Source organism: Hyla sarda, chromosome 2 (genome assembly GCF_029499605.1).
Source record: "Hyla sarda isolate aHylSar1 chromosome 2, aHylSar1.hap1, whole genome shotgun sequence".
Taxonomy (NCBI): domain Eukaryota; kingdom Metazoa; phylum Chordata; class Amphibia; order Anura; family Hylidae; genus Hyla; species Hyla sarda.
Window position 1 is genome coordinate 78,666,498 of NC_079190.1, and position 18,689 is coordinate 78,685,186.

Genomic DNA, 18,689 nt, shown 5'->3' on the forward strand with positions numbered 1-18,689 from the left:
TGAGACGCCAGTCTTAAAGGGGTTATCCAGTTAAAGGAAAACTGAGCTAATTTCTTTCAAAACCCACTCCCCTGTCTGTCTCCAGGTTGGGTGAAGTATTACAATTTTAGCTCCATTCATTTCAGTGGAACAGAGCTGCAGAACCACACCCAACCTGGGAGCGTTTTTTTTCTTTTAAAGAAATTAGCTCCACTTTTCTATTCTTGGATAACTCCTTTATGGCTGCATTCACACCACGATCTGACCTTCCGATGCACAGATATGATTTTGGAAGCTCAAATCGCCTGAAATCGTATCTGTGCATGGATAGGTTCAGACAGATACGGGATACGGAGCCATTAACTATTATGGGGCTGCAGACCCGATCGTAGTCAGCTAGTGACTACGATCTGGTCATTTTCTCAGGGGATCCGATTTTTGACTTGGACTAAAAAGCGTGGGCGTATGGTCAGATCGTGGTGCGAATGGAGCCTGAAGAAATCTCCCCCCAACTTTGTGTGTTCACATGTTCAGGTTTTTAATTATCATTGTTGAATACAAAACCAGGAATGGATTTGAAAAGCCAAATCTCAGACTTCCCTTTATACGTCTTCCATCAATAAGGCAAATGATAGACTTGTATATACACAGACAGAACTGTGGGGGTGACTTCATAATGGGGAAGATTTATCAAAACCAGTGCTGTGGAAAAGCTGACCAGTTGCCCATAACAGCCAATCAGATCACTGCATTTATTATTCAGAGGCCTTTTTGAAAAATTAAAGAAGTGATCTGATTGGTTACTATGGGCAACTGGTCAGCTTTTCCACAGCACTGGTTTTGAAAAATGTTCCCCAATGTCTTGGCCATGATAGAATGAATAGAGATGAGTGACGTTACAGTGATTCTATTCATCACGAACTTCTCGGCTCGGCAGTTGATGTCTTTAGCCTACATAAATGAGTTCAGCTTTCAGGTGCTCCGGTGGGCTGGAGACTCTCTCCTAGGAATGTATCCACCTTTTCCAGCCACCGGAGCAACTGAATGCTGAACTAATTTATGCAGGATAAAGTCAGCAACTGCCGAGCTGAGAAGTTTGTGATGAATTGAATCACTGTAAATTCACTCATCTCTAATAATGAACCTTGTGAGCAATTTAAAATTAAATGGGCACTGTCAATCAAAAACATATGTTGTACATCTTATCAAAACATAAACCTTCCTAATAAACTACATAATTTTTATTTATCTCCTTTTTATAGAAACCATGATTGATATAAAAAGGGTTCCCGTACCATCCAAAACATAAATCTGTTTGGCTTAGAGCAGTGGTCTTCAACCTGTGGACCTCCAGATGTTGCAAAACTACAACTCCAAGCATGCCCGAACAGCCAACGGCTGTCCGGGCATGCTGGGAGTTGTAGTTTTGCAACATCTGGAGGTCCACAGGTTGGAGACCACTGGCCTAGAGCATTGTCTTTGTCAAAGCTGGAGCACAGGCAAGGACAAAGATTTATCAAAACCTGTGCAAAGGAAAGTGGGGCAGTTGCCCATAGCAACAAATCAGATCACTTTTTTTTCATTTTTAGAGGCCTTTTAGAAACAATCAAGATTGATTGTTATGGGCAACTGCTCCACTTTCCTTTGCACGGATTTTGAGAACTCTAAATCCAGTAAGTGAGGGCAGGACTGGCCGTCCTCCGTGCTAACTTCTGTCCTTTCCATCAGACACCTGTATGAAAAAAAGAGGTTACACAGCAGGCAGCCGTGATTGGACGAAGAGACCCAGCACAGCAGACTCAGGGAGGAAGTGAATGCATGATGAGTGAGGGCAGGTTCAGTTCTTGCCTCAGACATGCCCATTCCTGAGCAGTGGATGTCAGAATGAGTGAGCAGCAGAATGGAGGGATTTAGGAGCCAAATACAGAAGCTACACACAGAAAAGACATGTAAAGCATCTGTATGACCTAGTGAGTAACACACATAAGCATATTTTTCTGTGATATGACTGGCACGCTGACTGTAACTACTGGTGCACAGAATAAATGTTTCATTTTTCATATATTTCCAACATCAATACAACACTTAAAAGGGGTATTCCCGGAAAACACTTTTTTTTTTTTTTTTTTTATATATCAACTGGCTCCAGAAAGTTAAACAGATTTGTAAATTACTTCTATTAAAAAATCTTAATCCTTTCAATAATTATCAGCTGCTGAAGATGAGTTGCTTTCTGTCTGGCAACAGTGCTCTCTGCTGACATCTCTGCTTGTCTCGGGAACTGCACAGAGTAGAAGAGGTTTACTATGGGAATTTGCTTCTAAACTTGACGGTTCCAGAGACAGGTGTCATCAGAGAGCACTTAGACAGAAAAGAACAACTCAACTTCATCAGCTCATAAGTACTGAAAGGATTAAGATTTTTTTAATAGAAGTAATTTACAAATCTGTTTAACTTTCTGGAATATATACAAGTTTTTTTTCCTGGATAACCCCTTTAATTTAAAGCGCTAGGACTGACATCTTAGTCCAAAAGGTCCACAATCTGATCATCCAGAGGAGTTTGTTGCATATAGACAACTACACAATAGAGTTCATCCTCCGCTGCGGGGGCCTGATCACTTTATACTATGAATGGCAACAGAATCAATGATAGGCACGTTCAAATCTATCCCTTTTATTGACCTCCTTGTTGCAAAGAAGTTTTATTCCAGAAGTGAACATCCCATGCATATCGTTACATTTTTTTTCTTTTCTTTTTTGTGTGTGCGCGCGCAACCCTCCCCCCCCCAAAGATATTCCTTCTACATTTATGTACTATCTCAATATAACTGCATTGTAAGATTAAGTTCTGCATAGCATTTTATGAAACTAGCAAGATATGATCCAGGGTACATTAAACTAATGCTGCAGGATTGTCATTATTGGAGACTTCAGGGCTCATCCGTGGGTCGTTTTAGTGACTATCCTGACCACAGCCACGGAGACACAAGCCGATAAAGGTCCCAAAGCAGGCAGATCGATAGTAGCTACAACATACACTTTAATCAATGTCTGATACAGATTTCTATGTTGCCACTCAACGTACCTGCGCTAGCTGTGTATAATGTACTGTATTTATTAGTTCAATATTCTTTCAGTGTTGTTCTAGGAAATGTGACAACAACAAAGCCCTTAAACTAAAAGTCTATTTTAAAATGGAAACCTATATCTATCTATAAACACAACACCCCTCCCTTTCCCATGACCAAAAGAAAAACGAGACACATGAATATTTGTGAAAGGTGCATCTTTGGACAGGAGGAAAAATAAGGAATGGGGCACTGCCATAATTCACAAAAACATGAAAAAACAAAACCGCTGACCACAGCAATAGGACAGTGCAATTTCACTCTTTGGTCCAGCTGGATGAAAGGACCAAGAAAGGAAGTAAGGCTACTATCACACTATGAAAAGTGGCTCTGTTACAAACGGACGTTAAGGGCTTTTTTTTTTCCCACTTTCACCGCCCTTAACGTCCGTTAGTGTAACAGAGCCTTATGGGAGTCATAACAGGCAAAGTGGATCCCATTCACTTGAATGGGATTCCTCTAATGTCCATCATAACTCCCGTTATTGCGGGCGAAGATAGCGGAAGAAAAAGATATTGCACGCACAAATTTTTCTCCCGCTATCTTCCTAACGGACGTCACCTACCGGGCACAAAACGGCAGTGTGAAAGGAGCCTAAGACGACTGAACAGGCTCCCTCTGTACTCTACAATGCTTCTGGATTCTGCACAGGGAGGCTTAAAGACTTCCAGTTTGGGTAGGTAAAAAAACTAAGAACCAAAAAATAACTTGTGGTAAATTAACCATGGCATCAAGTAGTAGTGCTGAATGTGTGCCAGTAACGGAACAAGCTTCAGAAGCTCCACAAATAACTGACCAAAAAAAAAAAAGGGCGATCAGCATTTGGGGACTGTAAGAGACGGAGGGAATGTATACAAGTTGCTGACACCAGTACAAAAAACAAGGCACTTTGAAGACAGACATAGGAAAATGGTATCTAGGAAGTAAATTAAAGTACTGGTAGAACTGAAGGTAAAGAGTGTTAACAAAAAGATCTAGTAATACAGAAACCAAGCAATGCCAAGTCACCCCAAGAGGAGTATACAGAACTGCAGGTCTTATGTGACATTGCATAGATTTCCATTCTATAAAAGAGCAGTAAGCTTAAAAAATAAAAAATATATAAGAAGGCAAGAAGCTGAAGACGCTGGGAGCCCATGAGGTTGAAGTTTGCAAAGCTGGCACAATGGCAGTGGCAAGAGCTGGCACCAACATGACACATGTCCTAGCCAACAACTGTCTGTGCTCTTAGTTGAGGACATCTAAGAAAGGGAGTAAAGCTTGGGGATGCAGATACAATGTAGAAACTCATGGAAAAGCCTATTGTTACATTAAAAACAACAGGTGGAACTCTGAAAGTGTTCAATACGGAGACATAAGAAAAAAAATAAAAAGGCTTTGATATAGACGAGATAAACAAGAAAAGTGGCACGAAACAGCTGGCTGTAAACTTTTCTTCTTTTTGTTAATAAATCTAACAGTTTTCTAAAGTCAAGTTACAGAGTTGAATGTTGAAAGTGCGGACTAAAGGCGTAGGTTTCTCTCCTGTCTCAGGAAGCCAATGCAGGGTTCGCTCTTGGTTTACGTTGCGGCAGGGCTTTATTTTCAGGGTCCAAGACCCCAATTTGGACAGACTCCGGGCTGGCAGCAGTTCCATTGGTTCCAGAAGGATGGGTAGGTATCCGGTCACTGGGTGGACGTTGAGTCTGTGGATAGCCTTGGTTTCGAGGATTAGAATGATACCAGGAACTGTTCCGGTTGCGATTGGTATTATCATAGCGTGCAGTGTTAGTGTTGTAGTTTTGCCGTGGGCCCTGAGGTCGGTAGCCCTGCCCTCTTCTATTCATTGGATATCCCTAATAAAGTTAAAATTAGAAAATATTAGCTTACTGGTAAAGCATCAAACTACAACAGTAACATCATGCTGGAAAAAAAGCTGGGTGACTAGGGGGCCTTGTAGCAGACCAGGACAAATATATGAATATTAAAATTTCACTGAAAATAACTCAGGGACACATTAGAATAAATAACATTTTTTGCTATTTAAATCACATTATATAAGGATATAGTTTATATCATACATAGTTAAAGGGAAGCTGTTGTCACTGAACCACATGTCAGGGCTGTCCCTGTCAGCTTCTCTTAAAGGGGTATTCAGAGTTTATACATCTTATCCCCTATCCAAAGGATAGAGGATAAGATTAGAGATGAGCGAACTTACAGTAAATTCGATTAGTCACGAATAGAGATGAGTGAACTTACAGTAAATTCGATTCGTCACAAACTTCTCGGCTTGGCAGTTGATGACTTTTCCTGCATAAATTAGTTCAGCTTTCAGGTGCTACGGTGGGCTGAAAAAGGTGGATACAGTCCTAGGAAAGAGTCTCCTAGGACTGTATCCACCTTTTCCAGCCCACGGGAGCATCTGAAAGCTGAACTCATTTATGCAGGATAAGTCATCAACTGCCGAGCCGAGAAGTTCATGACGAATCGAATTTACTGTAAGTTCGCTCATCTCTAGATCAGATGTATGATTGCAGGGGTCCCCAAACGCTGGGGACCCCCGCGATCTCGGTGCAGCTTCCAACATTCTGTACCGGGCGCTTCTTCCGAGAAGGGGACGTGGCGTGAATGACATGAATGGAGGGGGCGTGGCCGTGACATCACGTCCCCGTCTCGGAAGCGGAACCCAACACAGAATGCCTGGGGCAGCACAGAGATCGCGGGGGTCCCCAGTGATCATACATCTTATCCCCTATCTTTAATAGATCTCTTCCTGTTAGGGTATAAGGAGAGATCCATCTATCAGGGCAGGTGGGGTATGGAGAAGCATGCTGGGGACATGCCCTGTTGATGTGTGGATCAGGCACATGACAGGTAATGACAGGTTCCCTTTAATAAAAAAAAAAAAGCTAATTAGCAAAAAAAAAAAACAAAAGCACCAAATCATACCTGTCTAGGTGGTTGGTTCTGCCTTGTAACATTATGACTGGCAGCAGAGTCTCCTGTGGCTGTAGGCTTTCGGTTGGTAGAAGTAAGGCTGGGCGTAGAAGACTGGTCTGGGGTGGACGGAGCAGAGACATCACTCGGACTAGTTAAGGAGCAACACCGAGAGCGAGTCGAGTAATTGTTCTTTGGGTGAGACACTGGAAAGTAAAAAAAAAGGCAACACTATGATCGCACAAGCTATAACATGTCATTACAGAAGAGATTACAGCCAACACATGGCCCACATGCTGTGCTAAGTGTAACTGCTAGCTTGCCAGCACGGATATGTAAACCTCATGCTGCTCGCTCGAAAAAGCCAGCAGCAGTAGAAGCTGTAGGGAGCGGAGGTGAAGAGGGGAAAAACAGCATGGCTTACATCAGTCACGACACAACGTATCTAATGTCTAACGGTATCTGAAGAATCAAGTGGCTGTGAAGAACTACAATTGTTCTGTTCATGGGGCAACCTGTGATTTATTGTGTTAGGGTTAAAGGGGTACTCCACTGGAAAACTTTTTTTTTTTTTAAATCAACTGGTGCCAGAACGTTAAACCGATTTGTAAACTACTTCTATTGAAAAGTCTTAATCCTTACAGTACTTATCAGCTGCTGTATGCTCAACAGGAAGTTGTTTTCTTTTTGAATTTCCTTTCTGTCTGACCACAGTGCTCTCTGCTGACACCTCTGTCCATGTCAGGAACTTTGCAGTGTAGGATAAGGCTTCAAAGGAACCCGGCTCAATCGGCGCTGAACGACCACAGCAGGTGAACGGTTAAAAGGAGTTTATTTGACCAGAATGCAACGCGTTTCGCTGCGCATGCGCAGCGAAACGCGTTGCATTCTGGTCAAATAAACTCCTTTTAACCGCTCACCTGTTGTGGTCGTTCAGCGCCGATTGAGCCGGGTTCCTTTGAAGCCTTATCCTACACTTCAAATATATACCGGAGGGCAGCAGTCAACCTACTATTATCCTACGCTTACATCATTGTTGTGTATGAATTTGCACAACCACCCAGGGTGAGCAAGTAATTTGTAAAACAATTATTTCACCACGGGTCTTTACGTTACTACTCTATGGAGCGCCTGTTTCTTTCATTCCAGGAACTGTCCAGAGCAGGATAGGTTTGCTATGGGGATTTGCTCCTGCTCTGGACAGTTCCTGACATGGACAGAGGTGTCAGCAGAGAGCACTGTGGTCAGACAGAAAGGAAATTCAAAAAGAATATAACTTCCTGTGGATCATACAGCAGCTGATAACTACTGGAAGGATTAAAGGAGTACTCCGGCGCACACTTTTTTCCTTTTATCCCGGCCGGGCTGCAAAATAAAAGAAAACACACTTTCTCTTACCTGCCAACGAGCCCCCGGAGCTCCGGTACAGGTGTTTGGTCCCCGGGCTGTATTCTTCTTACTTCCTGTTAGCCCGGCACGTCACACGGAGCTTCAGCCTATCACCGGCCACAGTGATGTCCCGCCTCGGCCAGTGATAGGCTGAAGCTCCGTGTGACGTGCCAGGCTAACAGGAAGTAAGAAGAATACAGCCCGGGGACCGAACAACTGTACCGGAGTGTACCGGAGCTCCGGGGGCTCGTTGGCAGGTAAGAGAAAGTGTGTTTTCTTTTATTTTGCAACCCGGACGGGATAAAAGGAAAAAAGTGCGCGCTGGAGTACTCCTTTAAGATTTTTTAATAGAAGTAATTTACAAATCTGTTTAACTTTCTGGCACCAGTTGATAAAAAAAAAAAAAAAAAAATGTTTTCAAGTGGAGCACCCCTTTAACCTTTAATTAAACAAGTGACTTATTGTGTTAGGTTTATTCTTTTATTGCACATGGGCATGCAAGAAGACCCTTCTAATAACCAGTGTAGAGACACTTAGGATATAGACTAGTGTTTCCCAACCAGGGCGCCTCCAGCTGTTGCAAAACTAAGGCTGTCCAGGCATGCTGGGTGTGTGTATAATATTATATATATATATATATATATATATATATATATATATATATATATATATATATATATATGAAGAAATAGATGGTCCAGCGCAGGATAACGTGCAATAAAAGCCAAAATTTATTGTAGATTCAAGCCATAGGACAGCAGGACACAAGATAACGCGTTTCAGCCGGAAAGACCAGCCTTATTCAGTATGAATAAGGCTGGTCTTTCCGGCTGAAACGCGTTATCTTGTGTCCTGCTGTCCTATGGCTTGAATCTACAATAAATTTTGGCTTTTATTGCACGTTATCCTGCGCTGGACCATCTATTTCTTCATTGCTACCTCGGTGTTGGTTCACACGGTGCCGTGCGACAGGCGTCTGGCTGGAAGGGTGAGCTGAGTTATCCTATACTCTTCTATATATATATATATATATATATATATATATATATATATATATATATATATATATATATATATATATATATATATATGTATATGTATGAATAAAAACACAATACAAATATGAGACAGGACTAAGTTTTAGGACTATACTATTACAACGACTGCTTTCTCTGCCTACGTCATGGCAGAAAGACTGCTATTGCCATTATCAGAAGTGTATTCTTGTAGCAGCATTTAATGGGCAATTAGCTTTATATCGAACACATACAAACTCTCTGCCTAGAGACGTTCATCACTTTTACGGTAGCAGAATGTGGGATTTTTATCACTCCGATAATGGAAACAATTAGGAACCTATAAAGCTGTCAGTGTAAAGTAAGCAGCAATAAGAAATACTTATCTTGTGTGCGCACAGCGGACAGGACCTGGCATTACTGCAAAAGTAGCTGTAGGTTTACCTGTACAGTGATCCCTCAACTTACAATGGCCTCAACATACAATAGTTTCAACATAAATGGTCTTTTCTGGACCATCGTAACTTGAAACCAGACTCAACATACAATGCTACGTCCAGATCTGTGAATGGCTGGAAGAACTGACGTGTCAATGGCTGGAAGAACTGACCGATCAGAATGGTCATTCACTGGTAAAACACCTGTATTACTGAAGCGTATGCACTGACTGGTGTCTGGTAACGCCCCCTACAGTACAGGGGGTATTACATGTTCTGTACTCTTTACCTGTGCCAGGGTTACCTGCTCCTTTGGACACCAGGTAAGGGCGACCCCATGTTACTTTTTTAGGACATTGTGTGTACTGTACAGGACCCGAAGAAGCTCCTGTCCTCTACATAGACCAGTTTTTCCCAAGCAGGGTGCCCACAGCTGTTGCAAAACTACAACTCCCAGCATGCCCGGACAGCCATTGACCGTGATTACAGCTCCCAGCAGATCTTTCTTACTTTTATATGTAAGGATTTGCTTTATCTGTATTAGTTATCTACTTCTTTTTCTTTAATCCTCACCGTTTTCCTATTTTTGGATGACATTTTGGTGGCTTCAGAACCAATTACCAGGTTTCCATAGAGTTATGGTCTCAACATACAATGGATTCAACATACAATGGTCGTCCCAGAACCAATTAACATTGTAACTTGAGGGACCACTGTATTTAACTTCTGTACCACACTAACAGCAGGCAGCCACAGACACCTTCGTATCAATTGTGAAGATATCAACCTGACTATATACATTCATTCTAACCAGACAATAATGACCAACCTTGTCCGAAGGACTCTACGCTTTTCTTCAGAGTCTCGAGGTCTGCTGTAAACTTTGCAGCTCGGCCCAGCTCCTCATCATACTTCCTCTCGCTGACAAAATGCTGCAAATTATAAATGAAGGCATAGATATGGATCACATTATAAAGTGGACGCAGAATCAACAGACAAAGGTGCCTCGTTGAGGTATTTAGAAGCCAATTTGGTAATGAAGATAATTTAGAAGAATGCTTATGTGCAGGGTTCTGCAAAATAGTGATTTTTCATATACAAATGTGATCGAGTGTGCAGGCGCATTCAGTAAAAACAATGGCTCATACAAGAAATTGGGCGGGGTAAGAGGCGCTTACCAAACATTAGTGCAAACCAGATGCCATTAAGGAAAACAAAAAGGATTCAACATGTGTAGCAAAAGCAAAAGTGCCAGTAGGAGGAAGTATTGCAGCGCCAATCAGCGCACATACTTCCATCCAGGTCACCAAGTTACCATGCTGTTTACCACTGAATGGCTCTGCATTACTTCCTTCTTATAGTGCTTTTGCTGGAATATGTGTGCACAGATACACACGTTGGATTGTTTGTGTTCCTTAAAGGGGTACTCCACTTGAAATTTTTTTTTTTTTTTTTTTAAATCAACTGGTGCCAGAAAGTTAAACATATTTGTAAATTAAATATAGAAGTGGTAGAAATAAGTGGCACTCACCCCAAGAATGACTTTTGAAATGCAGGAACAGGATTTTAGTCCAGGTAGCAGCGTACAGGTAACAGGGAACAGAAAGTCTTCAAGCGGGGAGGACTTTATAATTGTAAATTACTTCTATTAAAAAATATCTTAATCCTTCCAGTACTTATTAGCTGCTGAATATTACAGAGGATTTTTTTTTTCTTTTTGGAACACAGTACTCTCTGCTGACATCATGATCAGAGTGCTCTCTGCTGACATATCTGTCCATTTTAGGAACTGTCCAGAGCAGCATATGTTTGCTAATAGGATTTTCTCCTACTCTGGACAATTCTTAAAAAGGACAGAGATGTCAGCAGAGAGCACTGTGGTCATGATGTCAGCAGAGAGCTCTGTGTTCCAAAAAGAAAATAATTTCCTCTGTAGTATTCGGCAGCTAATAAGTACTGGAAGGATTAAGATTTTTTAATAGAAGTAGTTTACATATCTGTTTACTGGGTTGATTAAAAAAAAAAAAAAAAAAGTTTTCCACCGGAGTACACGATTCTCGTCCCACTTGTATGAGCTATTGTTTTTACTGAAGACACCTGCACACTTTATCACAAAATTAAAGAGTACCTGTCATGCTCTTAATACATTTTTTTTTATTCCTCTCAGTTAACTGCCCTCATTATGATAAACCACCCCCTGCCTTTATTTGTATTTTGTTTTAGTTTTCTACCGTGATATTGCTCTGTATTTTCTGCTCCATCTCACTGAGCTCCATAGACTGGAAAGGGGAGTTACCCAGGTGTGACATCATCTGATGCCATACAGGGGAGAACTTCCTCTCTCACTCTCTACTGCACACAGCCCAGAGCAGTTCAGTGTGTGATGGGCTGTGATTAGGTAAGACCGCACTCTTATTTTACTACTTAAAAAAAAAAAACAATTGTAACTACATGCACCAAAATTTTCATCTTCTGACCCCTATACATTTTTTTTTTCCGTATATGGGGATGTATGAGGGCTTATTTCTTGCGCCGTGATCTCGAAGTTTATATCATCAGTACCATTTTTGTTTTGATGGTACTTGATGGCTTTTTATAATTTTTTTAGGGTATACAAAGTGACCAAAAATATGCAATTTTGGACTTAATTAACGTTATATTTTTATAGTTCAGACATTTAGGCACATGGCGATAACAAAATTTAAACAAAAATAAACAATTATGGTATGGTAAAAAGGGGCGATTCAAACTTTTATTTACCTTTTTTTAAACCATCTTATAGTTCCCATAGAGGACTATAACATGCAATTTTCTGATTGCATATACTAATCAATTGATCAGTGTTATCAGTGCTCGATTGCTCCAGCCTGCAGAGCCTGGCTGGAGCATTCAAACAACAATCGGATGGCGAGAAGGTAGGTAAGGGCCCTCTTGCCGTCCTCTAAACTGATTGGGCTGAGCTGCCATTTTGACACTATTTATACCTGTGGTTGGCCGTTATGCACTGTTATGCACTATCCATTGTTAGGCACTTTGACACCATTTAAACCTGTGGTGGGTTGCTATGCATTGATTGATAATGGTTGTGAGACAGCTGAAACGTTGCCTGTGAAACTATGATGAATAAAGCCATGAATTGACTCTGGGGAATAAACCAATAGCCCATCCTTTCCCTCTCACCAACCTATGTATTTGTCTTAATATCCTTCATTAGCTATATAGAGCAGTCTCCCTTTCCCTCGTGTAAACCCCTCACTGAGACCTAGCCACCACCCTCCTGCAAGACAAACACCACGTGATTTCTGGCTTCACAGGCACACCTCCCACCCCCCGACCCCCCTCCCTGAGAAACCCAGTGAAGATTCTCAACTCAACACATAACGCTGCTCTCTTCCTTCTGTAGATCTAATCACCGACTGCTGCCATTCAGAGCATAGCATGATTTATTGCTGGGGGAGAAAGATAGTTTAAAAGAAAAGACAGGTAATTCTTCCTAAGCTACTGTTTTTTATTTATTTATTTATTTTTTTGAGACGCTGACGGTTCGTGTCCCTTTGTCCGCCCTTTGTCCGTTCTTTTCAATCGGCCATTTTTCGGTTTATCTGGGATGGCAAGAGACAGTCTACCTATGTCAATTATGATGGCTAGTAGATCATTGGGGGGGGGGGGGGGGGGTTTAGCGGTTCCTGAGGTCACTAAATATTACTGGGCTGCTCACTTGCTCCATCTCGCGGTGTGGTTCTCATAACACGCATACAGTTGCTGGATGGAACTGGAGAAACTCTGGTTGGCCGTGATACATCCCAATGTCCTCCTCTTGTGTGTCCCTTTGCCTACTGTCTCCCTTGTTGGGTCCCATGTCTTTTACCAAGTATGTGTGGGGTTGTTGCTCTAGGAAGTTTAAAATATTTTCTTCCCCTTCTCCTATGAGGTCTTTTCTCTATCATATTGATTTCCCTCTTGGATTGTCCTCTGTTATGGTGCAGGAATGGGGCTCCCAGGGTCGCTTTTGTTGGGCAGATGTAGTTGACCCTCTCTCTTGCTCACTTTTGTCTTTTGATCAGCTGGGAACTCCCCTCCTCTGAACGGTTTCACTATTTGCGATTACGGCATTTTATGTCTGCCACGCTTGATTCCTTGATAGCTTCACAACCTACTATCTTTGTGTGGTTAGGTCGTAGTGGACCTCAGTCGAGGGGACTTCTTTCTGATATCTACTCTATTCTTCTTCACCCTCCAAATACTGATCCTCCCTTGCACTGGTATATGGGTCGCTGGGAGGCTGCTTTAAATAACTATTTCCCTTAATCAATGGCGTGTCATTTGGGAACGGGCATCCAATGCCTCCATTTGCACTGCATACAAGGAAACCCAATACAAAATGCATATGGGGTGGTAAATATACCCTGGAGTTGCTGAATAAATTGAATCCCGATACCCCCCCCCCCCCCCTCAAAGCTGGCGTTGCGGGGTAGGACTGGGTTCGATTTACCACATTTTCTGGTCTTGCCCGCTAATAGTGGACTACTGGAAAATGGTTCAACGTTTGCTGACTGATGTTTTGGGTGTTTCTGTTCCCTTAGACGCCCTTATTTACCTTTTACACTAGTCCTATAGTGCTCTGTCTAAGATACCCTTTCAAAACTTTTCATGCAGATCGCTCTAGCCGCTAAGACTCTTATTGCCAAGCGTTGTAAGAGGCCTCTCCCTCCTTCAGAGATCAATTTATTGGCTTGTATACGCGAGATCCGTGTATGCTGTTGACAACACAGCATGCACACAGATAGTGAAAGCAATTGGCTGGCAGCCATTACACTGAGCTGCACTGACTGCTGGGAGTTGTAGTCTGGGCTGCAAGAAAGGAAAAATATTAAGGAGACTACAGGGGCCACAGGAGCTGCCAAAACCACATGGATAACTATGGCAGACACAGAACAGATAGTTTGGCTATGGAGCATTTATAATTTTTCTTAACTTCCCCCGTAGCACCCTTTATTGGGAAGCCTGTGACCTGGGATATTCAGACACATAACCCCTGGGCCATAGCCTGGGGTGAAGAACACCCCTTGAATATAAAATATAACTTATTGTTATCAAATAAAAGGTAACCCCAGAAACAATTTGAAAACTTGCACCAAGACAGAGCCACCAACCAAATAACTGACTGGGTATGTTCCGTTATCAATTAGTATGCGGGCACTGCAGTTCACCGCTTAACTGTCCTGTCTCAGTATGCAGTTAAAGTAATACTGTCATGCCTTTCTCTACATGTTTCTCCGTGACAACAGTGTTCTCAAGAGGCATATGAGGCAATGACCTGGGATATCACACCAGCTTACATCCACTGACTTATATGTGCGGATTTGCAGCTCTCCTTGAAATTTTTGTGTAAGAGAGCACTCATCATAAAGCACTCTTCAGCTGAACTTCTCTCTCTGGCTTTCTAAGGAAGGAGTTTGATTGTAAAGAGAGTCTATGGAGCTCGACTACTTCAGGAAGGCAGAAAAATACTCAGCCGAGGCCTTCTCAAGGCTCATTCTAGTGATCGGATGAGGTCTAAACAGCCAGACCTAGACAGATCAAACCTTGACATGTCAAAAGTTTTGTTATATGATAGTAACGCTGAGCATTCTGCCAGCCTTGGCCATAAAGAACACATGCCTTCAATAAAAAGTGCTAAGCCTTGTATCATGGCACACGTCACACAAATCAAGTACACATATGACAATACTTTCAGCAGGAAAGTGCCCAACCTTGATGTCTGCACGAAGTTCTGCCAACTGCTCTTCAGACATCCGCACAGCCACATCGGTCAGCTTCTTCAGAGACTCTGCCTTCTTCTGACGACTGTCCAAGATCTCCACTAGGAAAGGATATAAGAGATTACAAATGAAACAGAAGAGTAAGAAGGCATCACCCCAGTATCACTGAGGGCGAAGATATTATTGACCCCCCTCAATTATATACTATATGCTATTCAGGTGTGACAGAACCACAAAATTCCATAAAGGAGTGAGGCCATATATACATTTTGTAACCCACACAATGTGCCATTCAGTACTTACTTGCTTCTGCTTTCACCTTATCCATTTCGGCTAGTAATGCCACTTCTCTGTCCATCAGGCTGAGAAATAAAAAGCAAAAGAGTTATTATAATAAACAGGGAAGTCACATGAGATCTACCACAAATACCCTGGTGAATATGAATATTATAGTATTATAGTGACCATAAACCTACTTTCAGCTCAATATAAAGTTTGAAATATTACATTATGTCCTGTCTAATGCAAGGGACTGTAAAATCTGTTGTGTCTAGACATACATGTACATTGGGGTATGCATTATTATTAGTCGCTCATATTTTGGGACTCAAGTCTTTTGCCTGACACTAGGTGGCACTAGAGCTGCACAATCTATTCCCATTCGGCAGGGACATCTTCAGATCTACTGCTCCTGCTTTACAGATGAAAATCCGCATCATATAGCAGTAATATCTACATGTGCCATGTGTGATGACAGCTAGTGCTAAAGTGCATTATTGGAAGGGGAGCATTTTACTGCTGTAATCTGTTACCTGCATGGAAGTGGATTTAGACTGAGATGAAGATAATACTGTAGACTGGAAGAACACTACAACTAATCTTATTTTAATAGGTTGTGGGTTAATATATATTTCAGAAATAGGCATTCAAATAGTTACTGGGGGGGGGGGGGGGTTCTGTCTCCCAAGCGCTACTGTGTCAATGAGTCAGGGCGGCCCATACAAAGGAACACACCAGCAGGACGCCACAAAATTATTGTTGTGGACCTGAGGAAGGCGGGAGAACACGCCAAAGTGTGTTGTCCAGTTGTACCCTTTACGTACGAATCAAATAAAAGTATCCTGTGTATCCATTTGGCATCCTGACTCATTTACACAGTAGTGCTTGGGAGACAGAACCCCCCCCATTTTCTGTGCTTCTATTTCCCTTATTGTCTTTTTTCTGTGACCCTGCCTGGGGACAACAGACAAGGGGGCACCAAGCAGCAAGCTGTAACAGCCCACCACAAAACAAAACAGTCATGCCTTACCTACCGCACAACTCCTGGAGGTCAGTGCCACCGCACAGGTGTGGTGGTGGTTTTTATCCTTCTCTTTTCTTTTGAACCATCAAATATCAAATCTACTACGCCAAAGAGCACCCCACATCTTTTTTCGTTTTTTCCCTCCTCATTCACTTAAAACTCCCGTTATTGCAGCCGTAGATAGTGGGAGAAAAAGACGGCTTTTGCACAAATTTTTCTCCCGCTATCTTCCTACCGGACATCACCTCCCGGGCGAACACGGTGGTGTGAAAGGAGCCTAAGAGACCGCATTTCATTTACTGGTTTAATATGAAATAACACAATCTCCAGTTATTTGCGCAAACACACAATGCTATTGTATCCATTGTGCAGTAAAGGACAAGCCACCACCCTAGCTGGAACAGTAATGCTACAAAATCTGGCCTGAAGCTGGAGAAGGTTCTTCCCTTGATATTTATTAAAGGAGGCTCCAGCTGGCAGAGAGCCAGAGCAGCTAAGCGAACTCTAGTTCCCCCCCACCATACGGAACTAAGCTTCCTGGTTGACACTTGCTGCGTACGTAAAACCTGGGAATAGAAAGGTTTGAGGTTGAAGTATCTGGCAATGAATAGGAGGCACAGACCTCTCTACCCAATATAGCAGACAAGATCCGTCCTGTAGGCTGAACTTTTGCAGGACACATATGTAACACAGAGTCATTCAGTCTTAAAAGAAGCCCTCTGGTTTGGTTTTTGCCCATATCATGCCCGCTTATCATCACTAGTCATACAGCACCATTTGCTTCATTCCAGCACAGCTGCATCTATTTGTTTCATTATAGTCTTACATGGCTTAAAGCATGACTTATTTAAAACCACTTTACACATGTTCCTCTAACACGTCAAAAGTTGCATCGGGTCTCACTCCTGAGACAAGCTTTGATTTCAAGTTTTATACTGGTGAGATGCACAGCAAATTGCTTCTCTCCCTGGCCGGCTGGCAGATCCGACCTTTTCAATTCCTAGACTTATGCAGAGAAAAGGTCGGATTTGATTGAAAGCCAGGCACCCGCTGACAGCTGTTACTCACAATCGCAGTGGTCTCTGAAGTCAATTTCAACTGTTGACATGTCTGGGCAACATGACAGAAGTAGTCAGTCCTGGGCCAGCTGACTTCCTGTGAACTACAGGATGACATAATCACATATTGCAGTGTTTCCCAAGCAAGGTACCTCCCAGCTGTTGCCTTTGGCTGTCCGGGCATGCTGGGAGTTGTAGTTTTGCAACAGCAGTAGGGACCCTGGCTGGGAAACACTGACCTATTAAATCAAAGACTTCTCCCCTCCCTATACATATCTGTATACTGCTGCTACCTATGGGATCTAAATATATAGTAGATATAAGTCTCTCCTGAGGCTGTGTTCACAGATTGTGTTTCTTGCCGTTATTTTACCTCAATTGTGCTAATAACTGTATCATTTTTATGGCAATTTGGGAAAATTGCAGCAGAAAAAAACTGCCAAGATGCAGTAAACACTGTATAACAAAAATATAGCATAAATTAAATATGGAAAGGTAGCACAAATCTTCACAAAACCCCCTCTGTTGTGTTTAATCAAATCACTTTCACCTCAAAACAGAAATATTTCTCCAAAATAAAATAAAAAATACACAAGCCCACACACAAAAAAATAAATAAAAAAAACGCATCAAAACTGCACATAATGTGAACTGCCCTCAACCCACTTATGAGTCATAAAAGCCTGGTTGAACTCCAGCACAAGCAGGCTATTTAGAATAAAAGGTGCAATGATCAGACACCACACCCTTAGTCTGAGGATTCAAGGTGGGAAATATATGCAGCATTCGGGAATCATTTCAGTGTGGGATTGCAAACCAGGAAAAAAAAATAATAATAAAATAAGCTTTAACAGGTAAGCACAAGGCATACAAACCTCTAACCTATTTTCTAATATTATAGTCTATGCTGCACTATATTATATATATATATATATATATATATATATATATATATATATATATATATATTTTATATTATATACATCATAAAACACACCTGTGAGTGTGTGTGTATATATACACACATCCATTATATATACAATGACCCCCCCGACCTACGATTATTTCAACATACAATGACCTCTCAGAGGCCATCGCATGTTGAAGGCAGCATCAACATACGATGCTTTTGTATGTCGGGGTCATCGCATAAACGGCTATCCGGCAGCGCAGACTGCTTCAGCTGCCACCGGATAGCCGTTTAAGGTGCCCCGTGTGGTCCGGCGACGATCACTTACACGTCTCCGGCACACCGGACCGTCTTCTTCGGGATCCCCTGCATCGCTGTCGCTCTCCATCATCGTCATCACGTCACCGTGCACACCGTCCAGTCATCCAATAGGAGCGGCGTGCGTAGCGACGTGATGATGTGTGTATATACACACACACGTGTGTGTTTTATAATGTATATGTATGTTTGTATGTGTATAATATATATATTATAGCTGATGTGGCAAACATGTTTTTCTTTTCTCCCACTGGTCTGCAATCCCACACTGAAATGATTCCCAAATGCTGCATACATTTCCCACTATTAATCCTCTGACTGAGGATGTGGTGTTTGAGTATTGCACCTTTTAATCTAAATAGCCTGCTGGTGCTGGAGTTCAACCAGGTTTTTATTAGACTTATTATAATTTAATATATAATATATATATATATATATATATATATATATATATATATATATATATAT

General features: G+C 42.0%; 1 protein-coding gene across 4 annotated transcripts in view; it reads right to left on the reverse strand.

Moving 5' to 3' along the window:
* Positions 1-2,501: 2,501 nt before the first annotated feature.
* SPATS2 (spermatogenesis associated serine rich 2) overlaps positions 2,502-18,689 on the reverse strand; it is a 100,442-nt gene continuing 84,254 nt past the window's right edge. For 3 of the 4 annotated variants that reach the window (XM_056562202.1, XM_056562203.1, XM_056562204.1), the window contains exons 9-13: positions 14,936-14,994; positions 14,624-14,733; positions 9,700-9,802; positions 6,041-6,234; positions 2,503-4,944 (exon numbers count right to left, since the gene is read on the reverse strand). In XM_056562202.1, the coding sequence (XP_056418177.1) occupies positions 4,639-4,944; positions 6,041-6,234; positions 9,700-9,802; positions 14,624-14,733; positions 14,936-14,994 (772 nt within the window). In that variant the 3' untranslated portion in view covers positions 2,503-4,638. Of the gene's footprint in view, positions 4,945-6,040; positions 6,235-9,699; positions 9,803-14,623; positions 14,734-14,935; positions 14,995-18,689 lie in introns of all 4 variants that reach the window. The other variant, XM_056562201.1, reaches the window with a different exon arrangement.